Source organism: Magnolia sinica, chromosome 5 (assembly GCF_029962835.1).
Source record: "Magnolia sinica isolate HGM2019 chromosome 5, MsV1, whole genome shotgun sequence".
Lineage (NCBI taxonomy): Eukaryota > Viridiplantae > Streptophyta > Magnoliopsida > Magnoliales > Magnoliaceae > Magnolia > Magnolia sinica.
The window spans coordinates 97,191,744-97,217,395 of record NC_080577.1 but is presented as its reverse complement, the minus strand read 5'-3'; the positions used below and the strand labels follow the sequence as shown (position 1 = coordinate 97,217,395).

Here is a 25,652-nt window from a genome sequence, read left to right as displayed (position 1 = left end):
CCTTTTCGAAATTCGACACATGGTGAATGCTTTAATTTGGATGACGTAGCTACTGCTTCTATACGCTTTCATCCGTCAACACGTGGTAAGCAAGAGGGGTTTTTAAACTCGAGGCCCGAGTTGGCGAGCTTGAGTATAGTTCTCGAGAATCGGACTCGTGTGGAAAGTTCGGCATGTGAGCCCTTAGTTCCACCAGCCGCACGGGTGGTTGGGCTTTTTAGTCATCGCACGTGTGTCCAACCTCGTTTTTTAAATCCCATCCCTGTTTCAGTGCGCCCAGAGGTCCCGACAGAAAGCAATCGTCAAGCAGTGGGTGTTTTTGGCAGGAGCAAAGTCTCCCTCCCGACGAGATTAGAGAAAAAATGATTGCTTACAGTTTCTTCTCCCTCCATCATTCAAGATACGATGGTCAAGGAGACGGTTAAAGAGAAGACAAAAGCAACTGCAACAAAGATTTCAGAGGTTTCCTTAGTGTCAGAAAGGTATCATTAAGAGAAGCTCGCAGGCAGGGCCATCAGAGCTACTTCTCAGGGCGGGGGTCGTCCATCAGCGATCCTATCATACGGGGGAAGGTTCTGCAGGAGGAGCTGGAATTGGTGCAGAGAGAATTTGATTGGACAACTGAGATGATAGAAAAAGGGGAGGTTAGTTCATTTGCTGGGCCTGAAGTTTCTTATGTTGTTAGGGTTAGGGATGGTGTTGATAGTGTGCATCTGGAAGAATCTTATGCAGTCGCAGGGGGACAAGGTATTCCAGGGTGAAGCACTTTGGAGATCGAGGAGAGTAACAGTCAGTTTTTGGTGTTTGGTTCTATGGTAGTAAAAAGTTTTAATTAAGAGGAAATAGTGGGGGAATTGATGCAGTTGCTCAATCAGAGATTGGTAGGTGATATGGACTCCTGTCTTAAATTGGATCTTCAGATTATTCCTTTTGACGAGGATATTGTTGGAGCTTTCACTAGAAGTGGAGATGCTATATCTCCACTGACTCTTAGCAGGTCTAGGCAAGGCTGTGAAGAAGTCAGTGCTGATTACATGCAGTTAGCAATGGTTCCAAAAGTTTTGACTGATATTGTGGGAGCAAAGGAGATATCTCTGCTAGCGGTTCAATGTCAGGTGAACAATGAAAAGGAGGTTTCAACAAAAAGTTAGCAAAAGTTTCAATGGTTCAAGGGATGAAGCGAATCAAATCATTTACAATGGAAGTAGCAAGGTTAGTGAGGGTATCTTTTGGCAACAGACTGGAAGATGTGTTTGGTTCTATGGTAGTAAAAAGTTTTAATTAAGAGGAAATAATGGGGGAATTGATGCAGTTGCAGAATCAGATATTGGTAGGTGATATGGACTCCTGTCGTAAATCGGATCTTCAGATTATTCCTTTTGACGAGGATATTATTGGAGCTTTCATTAGAAGTGGAGATGCTATATCTCCACTGACTCTTAGCAGGTCTAGGCAAGGCTGTGAAGAAGTCAGTGCTGATTACATGCAGTTAGCAATGGTTCCAAAAGTTTTGACTGATATTGTGGGAGCAAAGGAGATATCTCTGTTAGCGGTTCAACGTCAGGTGAACAATGAAAAAGAGGTTTCAACAAAAAGTTAGCAAAAGTTTTAATGGTTCAAGGGATGAAACGAATCAAATCATTTACAATGGAAGTAGCGAGGTTAGTGAGGGTATCTTTTGGCAACAGACTGGAAGACTATGTCACATATTTTGAGTTTGTTGAACAAAGGGGAAGGCCATGACCACAGCAGGTAGTACAAAATCAGACTGCTATTCAGGTGGAGCAGGAATATGTCAATAATAGTAACAGTGCAGTGTTTAGTAAGGAGTCTGAAGTTGACAGTGTGTTGCAGGTGGCAAATGGTCAAATAGATGAGTGGGGACAGGGTCAAAAAGGTGTTCCATGAAGATTATTAGTTGGAATGTTAGGGGGTTGGGGTGTCCTCAGAAAAGAGCACAAGTGAGGGATATGTGTAAGAGGTACAAAGTTCACATGGCAGCCTTCCAGGAGACTAAAATGCAGGCAATCAATCAGGGTATTATAAATTCATTATGGTGGGGTAGACAAAAAGAAGGGGAAGCTTTAGATGCAATTGGCTCGGTGGGGGGAATCGTAGTAAAATGGAATTGAAATATGTGGCATAAAGAGGAATGTTGGAAGGGTAATTTTATGGTCTCTTTGTTGCTAAAGGAAGCTTCAACATGTTTCAGGTGGGTTTTCACGGCTGTCTATGGGCCAACTAGACCGTGCCAAAGAGCAGAATTGTGGGAGGAATTAGATGGTGCCATAGCAGATGGTCTTTGCTGTGTTGTGTGGGTGGTGATTTTAATGCTATCAGATTTCCATTTGAAAAGTCAAATGGGGGAAGGATGACTTGTAGCATGAGGAATTTCTCAGAATTGATTAATAGAAATGAAATGGATAGACTTCCAATGGGGGAAGTCAAGTTTACCTAGTCAAATGGGTAGGCCAAGGTGATAAAGTCGAGATTGTACCATTTCTTGCTGTTTCTGGAATGGTTAGATAAAATGCCTTTGGTGTTCCAAAGAGGTTTGCCGAGGCCCTTATTTATTTATTTATTTATTTTATTTTATCACACTCTGATTTTGTTAGAGATGGATGAGGAAGATTGGGGGCCCCATCCTTTTTGCTTCAAATTGGCTTGGTTAGAAGTTGAAGGTTTCTTAGATAAAGGAGTAGATTGGTGGTCTTCCTTCTCAATCCAGGGGGGAGCTGGTTTTGTATTATTTCAGAAATTAAAAATGTTTAAAAGGAAAATATGTGGATGGAAAAAAGATATTTTGGGGGCTTGAGATGATGAGACTGTCATTTATTGCAAGAAATTCAATGCTTGGATCTAAAGGAAGAGGAATATGAGCTTTCGGAGGAGGAAATAGGTTGGAGGTAAGTTTATAATGCAAAGTATAATGCTAGATTGAGAGAGGAGGAAATCAAATGGAGCCAACGATCGCAGGCAACTTGGTTGAAAGAAGGTGATAAGAACACAATTTTCCATGCAGTGGCAAAATCTAGAGCGAGATCAAATAGAATTAAATCGCTAGTGGTGGAAGGTTAGAGAGTTGAAGGGAAAGAGAATATATGTAATGCAATGGTTATGTTTTACAAGAATCTTCTATCTAGTGAAGAGTGGAACAGACCCTTCTTGGATAACCTTTCTTTTAAGTCGATTTCCCAATATTTGGCAAATTGGTTAGAAAACCTATAGCAACACTAGAGATTGAAAAGGCAATTGCGGAGTTGGGTGGGGATAAAACGCCGAGATTGGATGGTTTCCCGATCGCTTTCTATAAGAAATTTTGGGAATTGACAAAGAGGGGATGTGTTTGAATTTATTAAAGAGTTCTATGACAAAGGATTCATTGCATTATAGTTAGGAGCTACGTTTATAGTGGTGATTCCAAAAAAAGGAGCCAAGAGTTTGAGAGATTTTAGACCAATCGACCTCTTGGGTGGTCCATACAAGATCCTCGCCAAAGTGCTTGCTTCTAGGTTAAAACAGTATTGGGGGCAGTTATATCAGATTCTCTGGGTGCTTTTGTGGAGGGTAGGTAGATTGTGGATAGTTTGTAGATTAGTATATTACCGACTTAACTCTTATCAAGTCGGTAATGTCTAATCGCTTGGTTTATTTCATATCCTTATTCAAATGCCTGAAATTGGTATTGAATAAATAGGAAAATTTGAGAGATTTTCTTTGGAGGGCACGAAAGATAGGCAAAAGTTTCACCTTGTCAAATGGGAGGAGGTTTGCAAGCCAAAGAATGCAGGAGAGCTGGTTTGACGGAGTTAGGGATGATAAATACAGCTTTTCTAGGTAAATGGGTTTGAAGATTCAAATTAGAAGAGGGAGTTCTTTGGGGGAAAGTGGTAGGGAGTAAAAATGGGGTGGACGGTGAGGTTTGGTGGACAAAGGCGTCCTCATTATATAGGGCTTCATATCTTTGGAATACCTTTGACTCGGTTAAGAGCAAGGTTGGCGTAGGTATAGGCTTCTTTTTTGGTGATGGAAAAAAATATTAGATTTTGGGAGGATATATGGCAGGGAGATCGGAGGTTAATTGAATTATTTCTACACTTACAAGGGGTAACTAGTGAGGTAGATATGAGGGTGGAAAGATGCTTCTCATTCTAAGGGGTAGACGTGTGTTGGGTTCCACCGTGTAGAAGGGACTTGAATGATATAGAGTTCGAAGAACTAATGGGTCTCCTCCGATTGCTATCTTCCGTGAAGCCAATGATTTCTGTGCCTGATTCAATGAGATGGCTTTGTGACAAATATGGTAAATATGTAGTTAAATCCTGCTACAGGCTGTTAAGTGGGGGAAGTGCGGGTGACATCATCAATCCCTCAACATTTGTTTGGGGATAGGGGGCTCCCCCAAAGGTTGTGGCATTTGCTTGGCTAGTTGTGAGGAAGAAGGTTCTAGTTGTGGATAATCTCCAAAAACACATGATGATTCTCCCGAATGTTTGCTTCATGTGCTATCAAGTTGAGTCGTCGGTGGATCATCTTTTCGTGCATTGACCGTATGCAAAAAGAGTACGGGACAATTTCTTTTCTTTATTTGGGATTGTATGGGTGATGCCGTTGATGTGGCATGGAGGGGTATAGGCGAAGTTGGGAAAAAGGTTTGGCGTTTATGTTTGTTAGCAGGGATTTGGTCCATATGGAAGGAAAGAAATGAGAGATGCTTCAAGAATCGTCAACATAATGTTTCGGAGGTGTTTCGTCGAGCTAAATCTTTTGTAATGTAATGGGCTTTGTCATGAAAAGTTTTAGCTTAATTTCCAAATTGTTGGATTGAACTTTAATGTTCTTCCTGTTTTTGGGTGTGTTTGTATTCTTTTTGGCTTCGGTCTCTCGTTTAATAAAATTATCAATGCTCACAAAAAAAATAAAAAATAAAAAATAAAACAAAAACAGTGCAGGATCGGGAACAACACATGGTGACATGCTTTTTTGGATTAACCATTTCTATTGGAACTTTACGACATGCCAATGGATCTTAATGTGCTCAGTTGGCCTTACTTGGCAGTGTGCATCTTGAGCATGGCATCGAGTCGATATAGTGTTGAAAGTTCATTATAGGAGAATCCAACCGGTAATTCTTATGGCACAGTTTTCATATTCATGAAGGAGCTTTTGTATAGGAGGTGGAACTTTTGATTGTTTTGTTTCTTTTTTGGAAACCATGACATAGATATTGACTCTCCTTTCTTTTCGCTTCCAACTTTTCTACTCTTAGGAGTGAGGACTTTTGCTCTTCTTTATCAGATTTGGGTGCTGGAAGCTGCTTTATCGAGTGAACATGATATTAACACCATCTTTGGCGAAGGAATATGGTTAGCCCTAGTCAAGTGCTTCATAGCTTGGTCACGCAACCTTGGTCTCTACAACAAAATGTGACATGCATCCATGGGACACACCACACCACACCTCATCCAATAGAAACGGAAACTAAGCAACTATAGTTAATGGAGATTTCAACTCCTTTCGTGGATCAATGAATTTGGCATGGACGTTGGATGCTTGTGTTCATTAAGTTTTAATTTATCCACCATTTGGTGCGAGATCATGTTCTCACTGCTTCTCCAATCCACTAGAATCATGCACATTTTCCCACAAGAATACAAGTAGTGCGAAAGATACTCTATTGCAACCATTGACTCTCATCAATTATCCAAGGTGTTGTTAGCATTGCCTGTCAGATAATTAATCTCTCCCAAAATCTCCAGATACATTTGCTACATCTTACATAGGCTGTGCCCATCTTCACATTCACCTTCTTCATACTCTAATCATGTGTTGTTTTACTTCTGTTTGTATATGACATTTACATAACCATTTTTTAATACAATGATCTGGAGTGTCTTCGATATATTCTCCTTTGCCAAATTTACTTGAATTATGAACTTATGTAAAACACACACACACACACACAAAAAAAAAAGAATTATATTTTGGATGCGCATACTTAAAACATTAAAAAGGAGTCCCTTCTTGGGTGTAATAGCCCCTCCATAACCACCTCCCGTTGGGTTGGGGGTTTGTCTTTATTGTTGGATGTGGTCCTACCATCTCGGCCTATGGGAGGTCTTACAATCGTTTTTCGTGGGAGTTAGCTTGGTACCCTATCGTTGATGATGGTCCTTGTAGGGCATCAAATCGCTTTCCAAGTCCCTTGTTAAATATCTCATCTGCTTTCAATGCAAGTGTTTATGCATTGGACGTTTTAAACACCTCCTCATAGGCCAATTCATTCCTCGTTTCCAAGTTAAGACCATTAAGTTAACTTGATATTTTATAGTCCTCATACTTCATGGAATCCCATCTTTGATGTCAAGGCATGGAATTCCTCAATGTATTTGGTCCACTGATTTATTCCCTTAACATAAGTTGTGACATCAAAATCTTTGATGGAGGTTGAGTATTTTCTTTTTAATTTATTTTCATTTTTTTCTTGAGAACTTCCTCCTTACCTTGACAGATTCTTTCGGCTCAGAGATTGTTCAACCAAGCTAACTTGTGATCGGAAAACTTCGTGGTAGCTAATTTAACCTTTTGATTGCCTGTGATCTCCTTGTACTTAAACACCTTCTCCATCTTGCTTAACCAAATGATGAGGTCATCTACATCAATTCCCATTTTATCATGTTCTAACAATTGAAGAACTTGATCTTTAGTGTCTTTACTAGCTTGAGCCACCTATTGTTGGTTAGGACTGTGGTTGAGAGCTTCACCTACACCTCCTTGTGCTCCAACTTCGGTTTTCAGATTCCCTCCACGTTGGAGTTCTCTCACTTGATTAGTGTGACTGGAATGGATACTGTATGGGTGAGTTGGTTTACCTGCTTTGTGAGTGTGAGGATTAGTTGGGTTACTTGTGGGAACTCTTCTTCTGTGACCCACTTCGAGCCATTAGGAGATGATGAAGAGTCAAATTTGCCCACAATCACCTGCTCTAATACTAATGATGCAATCTGGCTATCAAGTCAATGAGATTTCGATACCCAAATCGCTAGAATGGACAAAGGACATGCACAACATGAGATTATTTGAATAGGAGATAAACAACTTATTGGTATTGAAGTCTTGCACAAGCTTGAATAACAACTTACTAAAATTCAGAAAAAATTTATATCCCCTCTACCTCCAGCAAAAACTACCCTAAAGAACCATCTTAAAAACCTTATCAAATCTTAACTATATTTCGCAGCTATTAGATTGATTCCATGTCAATCAAATCGATTCAATAGCAACAAAAGAATCTACAAAGATTTTTCCAAATGTAATGGCCTAAAAATAGCCCATGCGAATCCCCCTGAAAAATAAGAGATCTCCAAAGAATCCACAAAATCTTCAACTAAAATAATCCAAAATAGCAATTTAGACCCTTAAATTTAAGGGAAAATATCAGCAACAAACAACCCAAATTCAATACATGTTGGGCCTTGGGCCTGTATTAAAACTCAGTCCTGTTCAAGGATCCCAAAACTGGCTGGCCTGAAAAACATAAACTGACAGCACCATGCTCATCTGATCTCATTCTCTTCAGTTTCTTGGCCTGGAAATTTGTCGGGAGATTTTCATATATTGACATTTTTCTTGCGATATTACCAGGAGAATCTCATTGAAAAATGAAAATAAAATATTAAAAATATTTATCGTAAAATTTTAAAAAATATGTAGTTACAAAATAAATTATTTTAACTTTTAAATATCTTTATGTGCTTTCGCGATAAAATCTTGAGAAATGAAAAACTAGGGATATTTTGAAAACATTGTGATATTGTATCACAATAATATTGTTTGATCAAATTTCCGTGAGATTATTGCGATTTTGTCACTATCTCACCGATATTTGTCACAATGGTTACCTATTGAGCTCACATGGATGTTGAGCTTCCACCGTTGGGGCAGGAGTAATCCAAGCTATGGATTTAAAGGATGAATCTTCTTGCTTCCCCCACCCAGGGATAAGATCTGACTTAGAAAACCCTTTGAAATCGCCAAAAACAAATCCTAATCAACCAAGGACATTGCAACTTCTACCACTAATGATATTGGGATTATCTCAAAAACATATATCTATCATTCCTTTCTTTCCAAATGCCTCGCATGATTAAGGCTGGCAATGAGTGGGGCCTGTGCTAGGAGGTCATCATCATCTAAGCCTTATCCCCTTAATTGGGGTCGGCTACATGAATCTTGTTATGCCATTCCACTCACCTTCTGTTGGACATAAGTCAGTCTTTTCTTACCACCTCCATCCACATCCTTTTTGGCCTTCTCCTCACCCTTTTATCAACTCGTACCAACTCACTCCTAATTAGTGCGGTTCTTTGTCTCCAGTGCACACAACCAAACCATTTACGTCTACTTTCCCTCATCTTATCACCTAAATTTTTGGATAGGCCCAGCCCAACCAGTTGAAAATCCAGGCTTAAACGAGCCACTGTTCCACCTTTTGTTAGGCCTACACGTGACAGCATGCAGGAGCATCTTCCATGAGCATCACCTCTAGGCTTAAAGTGCCCACCACTACAACCGTCCATGAGGTCTGCTGTTGAGCCCGGAAGGACCTAACTGATTTCAAAGAGACGAAAGGTGTCTTAATTGAGATTGCCCTCTTGAACTGGAGAAAGAGATGAACTACCGATTTTGCATCTTTCGAACACATGGAGTTTTTGGGAAGAGTCTAATTTCTCTTTTTGATGGTTATCCTTTGTAAGGATCTTATTGGTAGTGGCCAATCAACAAAATACCTCTACACGAGAGAGCACAAGTCCCCTACACAGCGGCTTGGTAGTCGCAATCGGTCATGACACCTTAAGGGAGCTCTTGGAAGAAAAACAACCTTTTGAGCTGGAGCCCACAAACGCTTATCCTCAAAATGGTAAAGAGCAGCCGCGCTAAGAAGATCAAGAAGCCCAACCACCATTGCAATTGTATAGTCCTACAAATTACAATGGAAGAGAAGTGACTACATGACTTCATATTTCTTTCTTTTTTTTTCAAAGGTTACCGGAGAGGAAATCTTTGACAAGAATGTTCCAACTAGCAAAAGGCATAGTCTAGAAAATATACAAGCAAGGGAAATCCCCTTTATCCACAGATCCTCCCAAGAGCCAACCCATTTTAAATCTGAATCCCTTCATGGAAGTTTGCCTTCTGCTCTACTTCGGTATTCCACACCACGAGGCGACATTCTGATCTTCTCCTCGACAGCCTGTCCCTCATGATTTGTGTATCATCATATTGGAAAACTGTTCCACTTTCTGTTCATGTGGCGTCTACCATTGTGCTTCTTGACAAATTCCTTAACAGCCAACCTCTCATCGAATTCCCTAATCCCTTCAGACAAAAGAACTGACGTACACTTCTAAAAAAAAAAAGAAAAAAAGAATAGAAACTCAAAATTTTATTAAGAAATGATAAACGCAAAGCTAGAAAAAGGATGATGAGAGATTATCCCAACTAGTACACACTTTCCATAGTTGGAGGTTCTGAATTCTCTATTATATCTGTTGAACCATTACACTGATAATGTTGTCTTTACAAATTTCAGACATGCATCTGCTGACAGTAATTTCGAATTCCATGGTTGCATTGAAAGAAAATTTAGATGCCTTTGTGATGCTATATATAGCGCCTTTATAGTACCTAGTGACATGTGATCTTCCTTTTTATATGCAGTCAATTGCAACAAACCTTCGGCGTTCTACCAGGAAAAGGAAGATTTCTTTCAATCTGGAGGATTATGATACAGACAGTTCTGGAACTGAAGACGACGACCTAATGGTGAGATTTTAATACTCTCCCAAGCATGGAATATTTATGGAGGTTAGTTGTTGGCTTGTTTTTAAGGGAGCTCGAAGATAAAAAAAAATTGTCAGAGTACACGGTAATGTAACTAATATTTGAAACTGACTGGTGTGGTTTTTGGTGCAGAGGCCAAGGTTCCGTTCTTCTAAAAGTAAAATTGAAATTAGTGCTAGTCAGGATGATCTGTCTACACCACCAAATCGTAAAAAGACCACAGAGAATAAATCACTTCCACGTCGTGAAGGGCTACGTCCTCGACGATCTACAGTGGTGGCAAGAGTGCAGTCATATCAGCAGCCATATCAAGAGTCCGATGATGACCAGGATTCTTCTGAAGAGCAGGTTGGCAAAGATGAAGCAGAAAATGGGAATGATGTTGAGGGTGATGGTGGGGATGAAGGTGAGGGTGAGGGTGAGGATGAAGGAGAGGCGGAGGGGGAGGAGGAGGGTGGCGATGAAGGAGAGGAGGATGGGGATGATGAAGATGGTGAAGAAGAACAGGAGGGAAGAAGGCGATATGATCTCCGTAATCGCTCAGAGGTTCGCCGATTCTATCCAGAGAAAGAAGGAAAACAGAGACAGCGTTCTCCTCGCAGGGTGCTGCATCAAGGAATGAGTGCCAAGAGCAGCAGGGAGGTAAGAAAGGGCAGTTCTCGTGTCCATAAGCGGCTTCGATTAACAAGAGATGAAGATTCTGATGACTCTCTTCTTGTGGATGAGCTGGACCAAGGTCCCAGTAATCCTTGGACTCGAGGTGGAAGTAGGGGTGGGGCACCATGGCTCTTTGGTGGACTAGACATGCATGGGACAGCAGCATGGGGATTGAATGCTGCTGCATCTGGCTGGGGTCACCAAGGTGATGCTTTTGCTTCTCTGACTACAGGTGTTCAAACTGCTGGGCCAAGTTCAAAGGGTGGTGCAGACATTCAACCATTACAGGTCGATGAAAGCGTAAGTTTTGATGACATAGGAGGACTTTCAGAGTACATTGATGCTTTAAAAGAGATGGTGTTTTTTCCCCTGCTCTATCCAGATTTCTTCGCGAATTATCACATCACTCCACCAAGGGGAGTCTTGTTGTGCGGTCCTCCTGGCACAGGAAAAACATTGATTGCAAGAGCATTAGCTTGTGCTGCATCAAAGGCTGGTCAGAAGGTCAGTTTTTACATGCGCAAGGGAGCTGACGTGCTCAGCAAATGGGTTGGTGAAGCAGAAAGACAACTGAAATTGCTTTTTGAAGAAGCTCAAAGGAATCAGCCATCCATTATTTTCTTTGATGAGATAGATGGCCTTGCTCCTGTTAGGTCTAGCAAACAAGAACAAATTCACAATTCTATCGTGTCGACTTTACTTGCATTGATGGACGGTCTTGATTCTCGCGGGCAGGTTGTATTGATTGGTGCCACCAACAGGATTGATGCCATAGATGGAGCTTTGCGTCGTCCTGGGAGGTTTGATCGTGAATTCAATTTTCCTTTACCAGGTTGTGAGGCACGTGCTGAAATATTAGACATTCATACACGGAAATGGAAAGACCCCCCTACAAAAGAACTTAAGATGGAACTTGCAGCTAGTTGTGTCGGTTATTGTGGAGCAGATTTAAAGGCTCTATGCACAGAAGCTGCCATACGGGCATTCCGTGAAAAGTATCCTCAAGTATACACTAGCGATGACAAGTTTGTCATTGACGTAGATTCAGTTAAGGTTGAAAAATATCATTTCCTGGAAGCTATGTCTACAATTACTCCTGCTGCTCACAGAGGCTCCATTGTGCACTCAAGGCCGTTGTCATCTGTTGTTGCTCCTTGTTTACAAGGACATCTCCAGAAACTCATGGATCACATATCCGAGATATTTCCTTCTCTTGCAGCATCAGATGCTGTGAAACTCCCTGTTTTTTCCTATGGTTCTGCAGTTCCTGTTGTGTATAGGCCTCGGCTTTTGATATGCGGTGTTGAAGGTGTTGGCATGGTAATTATCTCAGAATTTTGCTGTTATATAGGCATTTGCTGGTCATAATGGGACCCACAGTCTGAATTTTTACTTACTGCTTTAGTTTAACAGGACCATCTTGGGCCTTCTGTTTTACATGAACTGGAGAAGTTTCCTGTTCATTCTATTGGCCTCCCATCGCTGCTTTCGGATCCAAGTGCAAAGGCACCAGAGGAGGCATTGGTACATATATTTGGTGAAGCAAGGAGAACAACTCCTTCAATACTCTATCTACCTCAATTTCAGCTTTGGTGGGAGACTGTGAGTACTTAAAGATGTTGTGTTAGCATTCATAACTGATGCTCATGCAAACTTAGATTAAACAGAAATAATTGATTCCCTGATTTTTATTGGAATTTTTATGATTAAAATGACAGGCCCATGAGCAGCTGAAGGCAGTCTTGTTGACTCTTTTGGAGGAGTTGCCGTCTGATATGCCGATACTATTACTTGGAACATGTTCAGTACCAATTTCAGAACTAGATGAAGAGTCTTCTTCAGTATTTGCTGCCCGTAATGTGTATGCTTTACCAAATCTAGTTGAACTCTATTATTGCATTCACCCTCCTCATGATGGGAATGATGAACCATTTCTCATCAGGCATCCCCTTTCCGTGGAAGTTATTTCTATTTATATTCCTTTGAATTTTTCAAACCTAGTTCCTAGATTTCCTTTATTGTCTGCTCTAATTAACTTGATGTCGAATTTCACCTTTGAATGAATTTAACTTTCCTCGATATTTTTGCTCGGAAGTGGTCTTTATCAGTGTCTCTAACTAATATGAAGAATCTAAACCAATCATAGTTTATGGCTTCACGTGTTTTCCCTTTTCTTATGTATAATTAGCGAAAATTGAAGTTATTTTTTTTTGAAAGGTGAATGTGATTCTTAATATCTTGTATCGTGTTCTCTTTGTCAGGTATCAGGTGGAGAAACCATCTGCAGGGGACAGGACAATGTTTTTTGAGCGGTTGCTTGAAGCTGTTTTCTCTATCCCATCTGAAGGCATGTCAAATCAGTCCAAAGAGCCAACAGCTCTTCCGGAACTTCCCAAAGCACCAAAGGCCCTGAGTGGTCCAAAAGCTTCAGAGATAAAGGCCAAAGCAGAAGCCGAGCAGCATGCCCTTCGCCGACTTAGGATGTGTCTCCGTGATGTTTGCAATCGGTCAGGCACAGTTGTAGCTCATAACCCCCATGAAGATAGCTTTAATTGCATCCATTAGTTCTCTTTGGATGCCTTGTGCTGCACTCATAATGTGCACATGACAAGAAGGACAAAAATGGCAGACATCTCTTTTTCAAAATTTTGTGCTAGAGAGTTAATTTGGTCATATATCCCAGCGACTTGTATCATTTATGATAAATTTACAGGTTATATTATTTGCAAGAATCCACTATATGACCAGTTCTGAAATGATGCCATATCTCTGAGCTTCTACTTGTCAAAAGAAATTACATCTCATCTACCATCCAATGATAATGGCATCATTTATAGAAGGTTGGTAGCCTAGTCAAACAGGTCATTTCTCAAAAGGTGTGTTTATGACAACATAAGTAAGCACAATTTGGATATCCAGATGATGAGCTGCAACCTTTCTAAGAACCCCGGCCAAAAACTACTGCTACTACCCATCCCAAAGAGAACTTATGATACTCTCTGAATCTGCCAAATCTTTTATGAATAGTAGAAAAATAAAGAAAGAAATCATGTCTGGTTTGACTGAAAACTGACTTTTCCACCCTATGTTGCTATTCTGCAGGATTCTGTATGATAAACGTTTCAGCGTGTTCCATTATCCAGTCATGGATGAGGATGCACCCAATTATCATTCAATTGTTCAAAATCCCATGGACATGGCCACTGTTTTACAGCATGTAGACTGCGGACAGTATCTTACATGTTCATCATTTCTTCAAGACATTGACCTTATTGTTGCCAATGCAAAGGTATTTTTTGCCTATGACTATATATGAGCACATGCACTTCTGGTGCCAGGATTACTTGAGCCAGGACCATGCATTAATTGGCAACTATGATCTTTGCCGCTTTGCTGAGAGTAGATCTTCATTCTTCAATAACTTGTCACATCATGAAGTTTGCTGATGTTTCATCATTCTAATTTACAGGCTTATAATGGAGATGACTACAATGGTGCTAGGATTGTTAGCAGAGCTTATGAACTTCGAGATGCAGTATGCCCTATGGTTTTAAATTATTGTTTGCCTTGAAAGATAGAGTTTTTCTGTCTCTATATCCATTTTTAGTTTCTCTTTTTTCAGAAATTGTTTTTGTTCCAGGTGCAAGGGATGTTGTCACAGATGGACCCAGTACTTGTTACATTTTGTGATAAGATTGGTGAACAGGGAGGGCCAATGCATGTGCCAGATGATATGGGGGGCTTGGGTATTCCAGCAATGCCTGTTGTTCAACTGGCGAATGTTACTAGAACAAGTGCCCGTCTTCGTCATGTCCAACCAGAGATGAATTTGTGTCAGAGTTATGAAGCATTGAAGCGAACAAAAAGGAACATTGACACCGAGCAAGCAGGTAATTCTTTTTGTTGGGCTAAGTGTTTCTTCATATTAACATCCAATATTATCAGTAAACTATTACATCCCTCATATATTTCCTTGTTCCTTCATCACTAATTGCTGGTTTGTGCTGCATATATTCAATTGATGATTGGGCTACTCTTAGATGATCTAGAATAAGTGATTTGTCAACGTTTTTTCTGCTGTTTAGGAAAAAAAAAAAAAAGGGCTTGCTAAGAAGGATTTAAATTTTTATAGCGGTGTTTAGATGGTAGCAGCGCGCCAGCCATTCCGCAGCCTGGGTAAAGAATAGTTGATGTCAAGTAGGCAGCTGCTTACTGAACATTTGCTTAGTAATCATCATGTCTAGAGATTGGGGACAAGGGTATGAGGGGGGGGGGGGGGGGTGGGGGTTGTGGTGTGGGGTAAAGGAGTTGGCTTCTCTTTTGGAAATGGTGAGAAAATTGAATTCTGGGAAGATATTTGGGTGGGTGATGTTCCCTTGAAAGAGGTTTTCCTGCGGATTTACAACCTGCCCCCTAATCCATCCATTGTGGTCTCCGATTGCTATTCCTTACTGGGGGATAGGTGGTTTGGGAACCTCCTTGCAGAAGATTCCTGTGGAATGATGAGGTCAAGGAATTCGTGGCCCTTCTTAATCATATCCATCTCTGTCATTTGGCCCCTTCTTCCTCGGATAGCCTAATGTGGAGGTATGACAAAACTAGTGCTTTCTCGGTGCGATCCTTCTAGGATACCATTAATAAAGACGTCATTAATGGCGAAAAGGAGCTAACTAAACATGTCTGGCATACCCCCCCCCCCCCCCGCCCAAAAAAAAAAAAAAGAAAAAAAAGAAAGACAAAGATCGCAGCTTTTGGTTGGTTAGTAGGAAAAAAAAAGAAGAAGGTTCTGACGGTGGATAATTTGTGAAAGAGGGCGATGGTTATCCCAAATATCTACATATGTTATATGGGAACTGAGGAATCAGTGGATCACTTATTTGTTCATTGTACCTTCATGAATCAAATCTGGGTAGTCATCTTCTCCTGGTTCGAAGTTTTGTGGTCCTTCATCAACAGGAGAACTCTTGAAAGCTTGGCATGGAGTCAATTTGGGAAAGCAAAGGATAGTGCTATGGAGAATGTCCTTGTTGTTTGGTGGTCCGTATGGGAAGAGAGAAATGGAAGATGCTTTCACAACAAGAGTAAATCGGTGAAGTTTGTATCTCAAAGGGTGAGGCTTTTAATTATAGAGTGGGCTTCCAGCATCGATATGCTTAAGGGTTGTAATGTGCTTTTTCTAGGGTCGTAGCTGGGTAGCTATCTCAACAGCCCGGCTTTTTGTCTCTTTCTCTTTGTGGTTTGCTTTTGTTGTTTAATAAATTGTGTTATCTTTCAAAAAAAAAAAAAAATTCTTGTATTAATGATACAATTGATATGTATCATCGATACTCGGCATGTACAGTGACATTTTGAGAAAATAAAAATAAAAAAGAAAAAGAAAAACCATCTCCTAAAAAAAATTGGGGGAAATTGTTCTTAGCTTCATTTAGGCAACTCCACTTGAGTTGTTTACCAACAAATCTTGTTTTTGGTGGGGAGATCGGAATCCGAGAGCGAAAATGGGTAGGGACCCTATTGGGTGAGAAAAATTTGTTTTTTTTTTTTTTCTCATTTGAAATTGTTTCCTTTTATATATTATGAAGAAACTAGTTACAATCCATAGCTATGCATGATGTTCATTGCATTGACATGGATTTGAGAAAAGTTTGTTTGAATTGTAAACTTGGAAAACAAAAGAAATTGGGGAAATCCAAACATCCCATCTTTTCACTTATTTAAGCAAGTGTGGAAAGTTATAGGATGCTACTTGTAGGGTGATCTATATATTGTCCACACTTTTTTCTTCTTTTTTTTTTTTCTACCTTGAAAGGTGAAGATTTTATTAAACAAAGTTGAAGTCGAAGGAATTGCAAACCAGGCCAAAAGGAGGAGAAAAAGAACTTTTGCCTAAAACCTTTAAGGCCAAGGCCCGCTTAGTTACAATCAAATTTTCCCTAATAAAAATCTCCAATACCCGCAGGGTATTCAAAATCGGTTACGTTTCAGCCGTAACGGCCGATACGTACCGGTAACGGTTGATACCGTTACGCGTTACGGGGTTGTAACGGCCACCCCCTCTTTTTTGTGCCTGTAACGGCCGTTACGGGCTTAAAGAAAATTGGGGGGAAAAAAAAACCTTTTTTCTTTTCTTTTCTCCTCCTTTTCTTCCTCTTCTTCCTCTTCTTCTTCTCCTTCTTCCTCTCCTCCTCGAGATGCGGCCCTTTTTCTTCTTATTCCTCTCTCTCTCTCTCTCTCTCTCTCTCTCTCTCTCTCTCCTTTTCTTTTCGGTTTCCCTCTCTCCCTCTCTCTCTCTTCTTTTTCATTTCGGTATCGGAAAAAGGAATGGATTGCGTGGCTGTTTTACAGCCACACACTTCAAGTTTCTTTTTTAACATGTTTTGCGATGCACGCTGAACAGTGCACTTGTACTGTTTTGTTACGTGGGCCCCACCTTGATTTATGTGTAGTATATCCATGCCATCCACTGTAATGTTTATTTTTCATCAAACCTGTTGATAAAGTCGCATAGACTTTGACCTTGATGAAGGGAGAACACAAATAGTAGCTTGATCCAAAAAAAAAAAAATGTCTTAAGAAATTTTTAATGGTGGGAATTAAATCTTTATTTTGTGTTTCACCTAAGATTTGGATCAGCCTCATTTTTTGGACCGGGCCCTAAAATAAGTTGGCAAAAAGGATGGCCCACATGGATATACAACAAATGCATTGAGGTGGGCCCCACTTTTAAAGGGATACTAGTGGTCCATTGAAGATTTAGATCTACCTGAATTTTTGGACCATGCCTTAAAATGAGTTGGCAAAACAAATTGATGGCATTGATGTACAAATACATCGAGGTGGCCCACCTGGCCCACTAGTGGTCCACCTGAGATCTGGATTTACCTTCTTTTTTTTTTTTTCCAATGCCCTTAAATGAGTTGCCGAAATAGATGGATGACATGGATATATAATACATAATCGAGTGGACCCCAGTACATGGCCCTAAAAATTTATACATGACATATATATTAACTCAAAATTAACCAATTAAATTTTGGGACCATTGTTACTTAGTCACAATCCCAAAATTAAATAACTCCTACAATTTTCACCATTAGTTTGCAGACACTTGTTTTTTGAAATAAGACCATTTGATATTTTTCATTTTTCACTGTCCAATAAATGTCCAATAATCCATTAGTGGGATAAGTGCCAATAGATTGCATTAATTTGAGGCTAGTTTGGGGCATCAAATGGTCCCCAAACCAACCCCGAATCAACAACACTATTTACCTCAATTTAATTTTAATTTTTTTAAAGATTTATGGAGGAAAATGATATCACATTGTTAGGTATATGAATTACATAATAGGATATAGAAGTCCCTAAACTCTATATATTGAAATAAAATGCATGTGAGTCACGAAGTGTGCAATGCACTAGTACTATAAATAAAAGGAAAACTTGAAAATATAAGATGTTTTGGTATTACATTCATTATAGTAAATTTATATAGATATTATATAGTTAGAAAACTAAATATAAAAGGTTTGCAATTAATTCTAGGTTTCCAGGTTCATAAATCCATCAGACAACCCTATATAGCATTCTCACCAAAGAGTGGACCGTTACACTACCATAAACATGTTCCAAATTATTAATGAATGCATATTTGGAATATTTCGAATATTCCAGATTTAATGGATATTTTTCCATAATTTTTTGAACAAAAAAAAAAAATGCACCGTTACACACCCCGTATTGGCCGTTACGGCCCTGTATTGGTCGATACGGGGCGTATCCGTATCGATAACAGTGGGCACCATTACGCCTACCGATACCGTTACGAAACACCTTGAATACCCGCCTATTATGGTCATGGTGTGTCATAACGGCTGTTACGGGGCCGTAAAGGTAATGGTGGCAACCGTTACACGTCACGGGGTCGTAATGGTCATAACGACTGTTACAGAAAAAATGACCTATAACGGCTGTTATAGCCCTCATAATGGCTTGTTATGGCCCCTGTAAGGCCATGACGGTCCATTACGGGGCCAATACACAAGTTTTTTGGGTTTTTTCAATATATAGATAGAGAGAGAGAGAGAGAGAGAGAGAGAGAGATATCATAATGGCCATTATAACTCATATCATAAAGGTCATAATGGCCATTCTAACTTGTATCATAAAGGTTACAGTGGTGGCCATTACGACCACCTTTATCATTACCAGTGTTCTTGTTGTCGACGATTTGTCGATATTATCGTTGATAATATCGGTGTGCTGCACTGGTGACACTAAAACCCCAAGTTTTCGTTTCTATACAGAATATCAGCGAAATTTTCGGCAAGAACCCATTTTTTGGCGATATCATCAATAAAAATGGGTTCCCGCCAAGAATATCGGCGTGGTGTGGCTGAAATAAAGGAAAAAAAAAACTTTAGTTTCACGATTTTCGTACTTGATCGGAACTCGGAAGAACAAAATCCCTTTGGCCTCGATCGACAACCCTGGTAGGTAAGAAAAACTTATGAATTTTCCCCTTTTTTCCAATTGGAATATCGATGTCGCAATTTCGGCGAAAAATATGAAATTATGCCAGATTTCCCCTCGATTTGGATCTGATTTAGAGTTTTGAAACCCTCGGTCAAAAACCCCTCAGCGAGAAATCCTCTCGCTCTGATATTTTCGTGTTTTTTTTTTTTTCAAAAAAAAAACTTCGAGCCTGGGAAGTAGACACGGTTGCGTACCGAGGAAGCTGATTGGCTAGTGTACCTCACACCAGCTATATCGCTGCTGTAGGTACGTGTCGTGCGAAGACGAGCATTGACGCTCCTCGAGCTCCGAGTTGTACGAACAGTTCAAAGGAGATCAAAGTTACATGGGCCCCACAGTGATGTATTTATTATATCTACACCGTTCATCTATTTCTAGATACCATTTTAGAGCATTATGCAAAAGATGAATCATATACAAAGATCATCTATACCACACCATAAATAGCAGCAGAGATAATGATTTTCACCGTTAAACAATTTTTAGAGCCCACCATAACGTTTATTTTACATCCAATCTGTTCATAAGGTCAAAAATACCTGAATGAAGAGGGAAAACAAATTTCATATTGATCCAAATCTTCTATGACCCCAAAAAGGGTTTCAATGGTAGACGTTCAAACCCCCACTGGTTTTTGCTGTGTGGTCCACTTGATAGTTAGATTTGTCTTATTTTTTGTTCCAAGCCTTTAGACGATCTCGCCAAACGGATGGACAGTTTGGATATAACACACATATCATGGTGGGCCCAAGGAACATTGACAAGTAGCACCTCTTTACTGGCAACGTCAGTAAGCAATATGCATCCCCCGCGAATTGACAAATGGAAGTGGATTGGGTATAGCCCCGGCAACACCTAGCTGTGGGGCCCATCGTGATGTATGATTTTTATCCACACTGTCCATCCATTTTGAAAAATCATTTTATGTCATGAGCCGAAAAATGGGTCAGATTGAATGCCCACGTGAACCACACCATAGGAAACAGTGGGGACCGACTGGCTAGTGCCGAAAACCTATCAGGGGCCACAAAAGCTTTGGATCAAGCTCACGTGTATGTTTTTCTCGCGGTGTGGTCCACCTGAGATTTGGATCTACTTCATTATTGAGCCGTGCGCTCAAATGAGTTGGCAAAAAGGATGGGCCGTGTAGATATACAATGCATACATTGAGGTGGGCCCATGGTTAGGGTCCCACCCACATCCCTATATTTGGAAAACTTGCTAGGTCCACTGTATTGTTTTGTTAACCCTTCGAACCATCAATAAGGTGTCATAAACTTAGAGGGAAAAAAAAAACAAACAAATTTCAGTTTGAACCAAAATTATGTGGCCCACCATAAGTTTTCAATGGTCAATCACCACTGTTTCCTATGGTATGGTCTACATAAGGTTGGGATCAACTTCATTTGTGGGATTGTGCATTAAAATGATCCAGAAAAATGGATGGACGAACATGGATATACAACACATTAAAATGGGCTCCATTAAATGAAAACTTATGATGTAATGCATTCATTTTGTAATTTTTTAATTCCTAAATATGTAAATATGTGCATTTAGGCATGTCCTGGAGTTTCACTGAAAAATTCTACTATTTTCTCCATGTTTCCCCCACGTTTTCCTGCATTTCTGGTTATCAACGATATTATTGGCGATAACGATATAATATCTCTATCTCCAGCTAGCGAAACTTGTAGCGATACCGACAAACTTGAACACTGATCATTACAGAATACTTTGAGTACAGTTCCTAAAACAATGATTTTTCCTTTTCCCCCAAAATGTACCAAATGCCAACCAACAATGAAAGTCCCCATATTGTCCTTCCTATCTTTCCCACCCCTCCCCCATGCCAAACCAAAAGGAAATTCTCAATTGAACTCGACATGACCCATGACATGCCGAATAAGACGAAGAAGTTATCCCAAACTTCCTTGGCGAAAGAGTAATGTATGAAGAGATGATCGACCAATTCCTAATTTTTCATACACCACACAAACATATGGCAGCACTATCATCCCATTTCAATGATTATCAATAATGACTAGTGAACACCTTGTTCTGTCCCACAAGCCAAGCAAGAGCTGCAACTTTGGGAGGGGCACCATATTGCCACACAAAACCAAAGTGACAAAACTACGCTCCTGCACTTTTTTTATTTATCAAACACACTTTTTTATTTTTTTAGAAAAAAAATAATTAAAAAATGAGAATGATTAAAAATACTTTTTAAAACAAATGATGATCAACCAAAATTGGTTGATATGTTGATGAGTGTAGGCTGATCCATAGATTGGCCACACTCTTTTGTATCTTTTAATGTATTTTAGTACCTGTATGGTATGAAATTTGAATGATGTGTGTGTGTGGTGGTGGTGGTGGAAAAGCCAAGGATGACTATTAGATGCTTTGAACCGGTGTCGATGTTGAAAGTTAATATAGCTGAGAGCGAGATATTAGGTGTTCGCCTGCCCAAGATGGGGGTCAAGCAGTTGGGGAGTATCTTTGGGTGTGTGGTGGGCTCCTTCCCATCTACTTACATTGGTTTACCTCTTTTCATAGGTAAGCCATCTAAACACTCGTGGGACAGAGTAGTGAAAAGGTTTGAAAGGAAATTGGCAATGTGGAAGAGTCGATATCTCTCTCTCGGTGGCCGAATAACCCTTATAAAAACAACCCTTTTGAACATACCAGTTTACTTCTTGTCGCTATTCAAATGCCCGAAGGTGGTGTTAGTCAAGCTATAAAGATTGAGGCGAGAATCTTATGGCGGGGTTTGGAAGAGAAAAAAAAAAGTTCCATCTCTTAGGTTGGGGGGAGGTGCGTAAGTTGTACGGAGGAGGAGCTGATGTAAGGGATTTGGAGTTGATGAATCTCGCTTTGTTGGGGAAGTGGCTATGGAGGTTTGGGACAGAGGAGGGCATTCTATGGAGGGAGCTCATGGCTGATAAGTATGGATGCCAAGATGGAGGGTGGAGTACTAGAGACTCCTCTCTGTATGGAGCATCAACCATTTGGAAATGGGTGTTTTCAATAAAGGCTAAGTTCTTCAAAGGAGTCGGCTTTTCCTTGGGTAATGGGGAAAAAATTCGCTGATGGGAAGATGTGTGGATAGGCAAATGCTCCCTGAAAGAAGCATTTCCATGAATGGCCTATCTATCTACGGGAAGCAACATCAAGGTGGCTCGATGCTTCTCTCACATTGGGGAGTGAGTCGTACAGTCCCCTCCTTGTCTTAAATCCCTTCGTGATGAAAAGGTGGGGGAGTTTGTGTTGCTTTTATATTATATTCAACTGTGTTGCTCGGTGAGAGGGGAGCGTGATAGAATAGTTTGATGGAAGGACAAGTTAGGCACCTCTTTGGTTTACTCCTATTATGCTCTTCAAGTGAAAAGGAAGGGCAGAGAGCCCGAGAAGATGAGGCATGTGCGGTCTTATAGATCTCCCCGGAAGGTTGCAGTTTTCAGATGCTTAGTTGGAAAGGAAAAATCCTAACCGTGGATAATCTTCAGAGGCGCTCAGTGGGGATCCCTAACTTATGTGTTATGTGTATGTTACGTTGAGTCAGTTAATCACCCCTTCATTCATTGCCAATTCGTGCATCATGTGTCGAGCGGTTTCCTTAGGAGCTTCAATTTAGCTTGGGTGATTCCAAGCTCAGTCAGAAAGCTCTTCTTGGCATCACATGGAGTGGGCCTTCGGAAACAATCTAGGGCTCTTTGGAGGCTATGCTTGCTGGCTAGCATTTGGGGGATATGTGGAGAAAGGAATGGAAGGTGCTTTCAAAATGAGAGCAATTCAATGGAGTGAGTCCATAGTAGGGCATTGTTAAATGTAGAGGAATGGGCCTCTTGCATAGATGGGTTGAAAGATTGTTGTTTGCCTTTTTAGGGTTGCAGTGCTTTTCTTTGGGTTGTAGCTTTTGTGCCACCATGGCGGTTCTTTTAATAAATTTTTCGTTGCCTTTTTAAAAAAAAGAAAGAAGAAGCATGTAATCATGTCTCTCTTGAAGTTTCATTGAAAAATTCCATCTTTTTGTAATTTTTCCCTCAGATTGTGATAGATTTCCCAATACATGTGATATCGTTGTGTTGCGTATGCAATGTGAGGTGCGATACTGATGCATAAAACATTGGTGGTGGTGGTGAGTATTATTTCTTAGATGGTTCTATGCATTTTATTTGAAAATGGATTCACAGTGCAAAAATAGTTGATCAAATTCAAACCCAAAAGCACCAAGTATAGTGTTGATTGGAATGTTGTCAAATGCATGATTGTGAGGATTTTGGTGGTGGGATCAGGAGAGGGTGAAGATGGAAGATAGAGATAAGGGAGTAATCTTTCTCCCCAAGACCTGTGATATAGAGTAGAGAGGTTATCGCCCACTGGATTTTGATGACAACTCACCTTAATGATCTCAAACTAAGAGAAAATATCCGTTGAATTCACCGTGATTGAATTCTCATTTGTGGAGTATGGTTATATAAAAGTTATTTGGTTCTATGTGGAACTAATCTCATAGATTTTCCAGTGGGTGGCACACTTTTCACTTGGTTTTGGGAAGCAAACGAAGGTTATGTCTAAAATCTTCATTCGATTGTTATTGATTTTCATGTGGTATCGGGCCTTAAAAGTTAATATATCCAAAAGTGAAATTTTGGGGGTGGAAGTGTGGAGAGAGGAGGCGAATCTGTTTGCAATGATGCTCGAGGGCAAGTAGGCTCTTTGCCTACCACATATCTCGGTCTCCCCCTTTGCAATGGAAGACCGTCGGTTCAGATTTGGGATCGGGTGATTGAGAGGTTCGTGGCCAAGCTTTCTCGGTGGAAATCCCGCCAACTCTCTATAGGGGCTAGAATTACCATGATTAAATCGGTAATGTCTAATCTTCTGGTGTACTTCATGTCTCTTTTTAAATGTCTGAAGTCAGTGATTGAAAAATTAAATAAGATGAGGAGGGATTTCTTGTGGAAAGGCGCGGAGGATTCCCACAAATTCATCTAGTGTCATGGAAATAGGTGTGTAAACCGTACGATCAAGGGGGGAGCGGCAATTAGGTTGTCGGACAAGTTCAATTTAGCATTGTTAGGTAAATTAGTGTGGAGATTTGGGGTAGAGAAGGATGTGCTTTGGAGAGTGGTGTTAGCAAAGAAATATGGTACTGAAGATAGAGGGTGGTTGATTAGATCATCTTCTCTCTATAGAGCTTCTCATGCGTGGAAAGGGGAGGCGTTGGTCAAATCCAAAGTATGGGATGGAGTAGGTTTCTATTTGCGGAATGGAAAGATGGTTAGATTCTGGGAGGATAGATGGGCGGGGGAACAAAAACTTAGTGATCTTTACCCCTGGTTGGAGGGTATCGCTGCAGAAGTGGATTTGAGGGTAGATTCTTGCTTTTTAGTGATCGGTAGTAAGGTAGTGTGGGCTCCTCCTTGCAGGTGGAATTTGGATGATGACGAAGCCGCAGAATTTTCGTGCTTGATGGGCAAGCTATCATCTTTGGTTCCTGTCATCTCAAACTATGTTGCTATGTTATGGTTAAAGGCAAAATCTGGGAAGTTCACGGTTAAATCTTTATACATGGCTCTCCTCAATGCAGCCCCTCCAGTGGTAGCATGTCCAACTGGGTTCATTTGGCTATATGGGGCTCCTCCAAAGGTGCTGGCCTTGGCGTAGCTTATTGGTAGAGAAGGTAGAGAAAAGGTGCTAACAGTAGACAACCTGCGCAAGCGGAATTTCATCCTTCCAATTATGTCTTTTGAGGGACGAAGAATCAGTGGACCATCTGTTCCTTCATTGTGTTTTTGCTAAGTCAGTATGGGATCGTTTTCTTTGGTTATTTGGTATCTCTTGGGCTGCTCCTATTTCTGTGGACAGTCTTTTCCTGATTTTGCATGAGGGAGGTTTAAAGAAATCCGAGGCAAAAGTATGGCGATTATGCCTATTGGCGGGTATATGGGTCATTTGGCTAGAAAGAAATGGGTGTTGTTTCAGGAATGGTAAACTCAATTCATATAAGGTTTTCAGCAAAGCCAAATCTCTAGTTATTGAATGGGCTTTGTCGTCAAAGTTAGTGGGGGTGTTTCCAGAAATCTCGGGAGATTTGGAGCCTTTTTCTTTTTCTTTTCTGTTTAGTTCTGAGCTTCTGCTCCTTTTAATAAAGTTATCACAGTTTATATATATATATAATTTAAATTTAAGAGGACTGCTCAGTCAACCTTAAAAAAAAAAAAGAAAAAAGAGGACTGCTCAGTTACAATTGGATTACCTTTTGGCAACTGGAGATTTAGAGACACATTGTTCAAGACTAACACAGGTGCCTCCTATAAAAATTGGTTCAAACCCAATGCTGATCTTATCTGAGCAAGAGGCTTTGACTCGTTCGCCTGTTTTAAGAATGTGGTTGAAGTTGATGGATTTATTGATTCTTAGAGGACTAGAAAAACCCTTTGGAAGATGGGGACAGCTGGCAAAAAAGAGAAGTGATCAGCTACAACCTGATACAAATCCAATAATGGACCTCATGATCCATATGATCTATGAGAAGGTCCCGCCATTTGTTAATTTAACATATAAGGTTGTCCCCCATTCTGTCCATTCATGATAAGATTGTTCAG

General features: G+C 40.3%; 1 protein-coding gene across 2 annotated transcripts in view; it reads left to right on the top strand.

Moving 5' to 3' along the window:
- The window catches only part of LOC131246366 (ATPase family AAA domain-containing protein At1g05910), a 46,388-nt gene that overhangs the window by 12,058 nt on the left and 8,678 nt on the right, over positions 1-25,652 (top strand). For both annotated transcript variants that reach the window (XM_058246420.1, XM_058246421.1), the window contains exons 3-10: positions 9,721-9,825; positions 9,976-11,820; positions 11,914-12,102; positions 12,219-12,361; positions 12,762-13,007; positions 13,603-13,789; positions 13,970-14,035; positions 14,141-14,390. In XM_058246420.1, the coding sequence (XP_058102403.1) occupies positions 9,721-9,825; positions 9,976-11,820; positions 11,914-12,102; positions 12,219-12,361; positions 12,762-13,007; positions 13,603-13,789; positions 13,970-14,035; positions 14,141-14,390 (3,031 nt within the window). The remainder of the gene's footprint in view (positions 1-9,720; positions 9,826-9,975; positions 11,821-11,913; positions 12,103-12,218; positions 12,362-12,761; positions 13,008-13,602; positions 13,790-13,969; positions 14,036-14,140; positions 14,391-25,652) is intronic.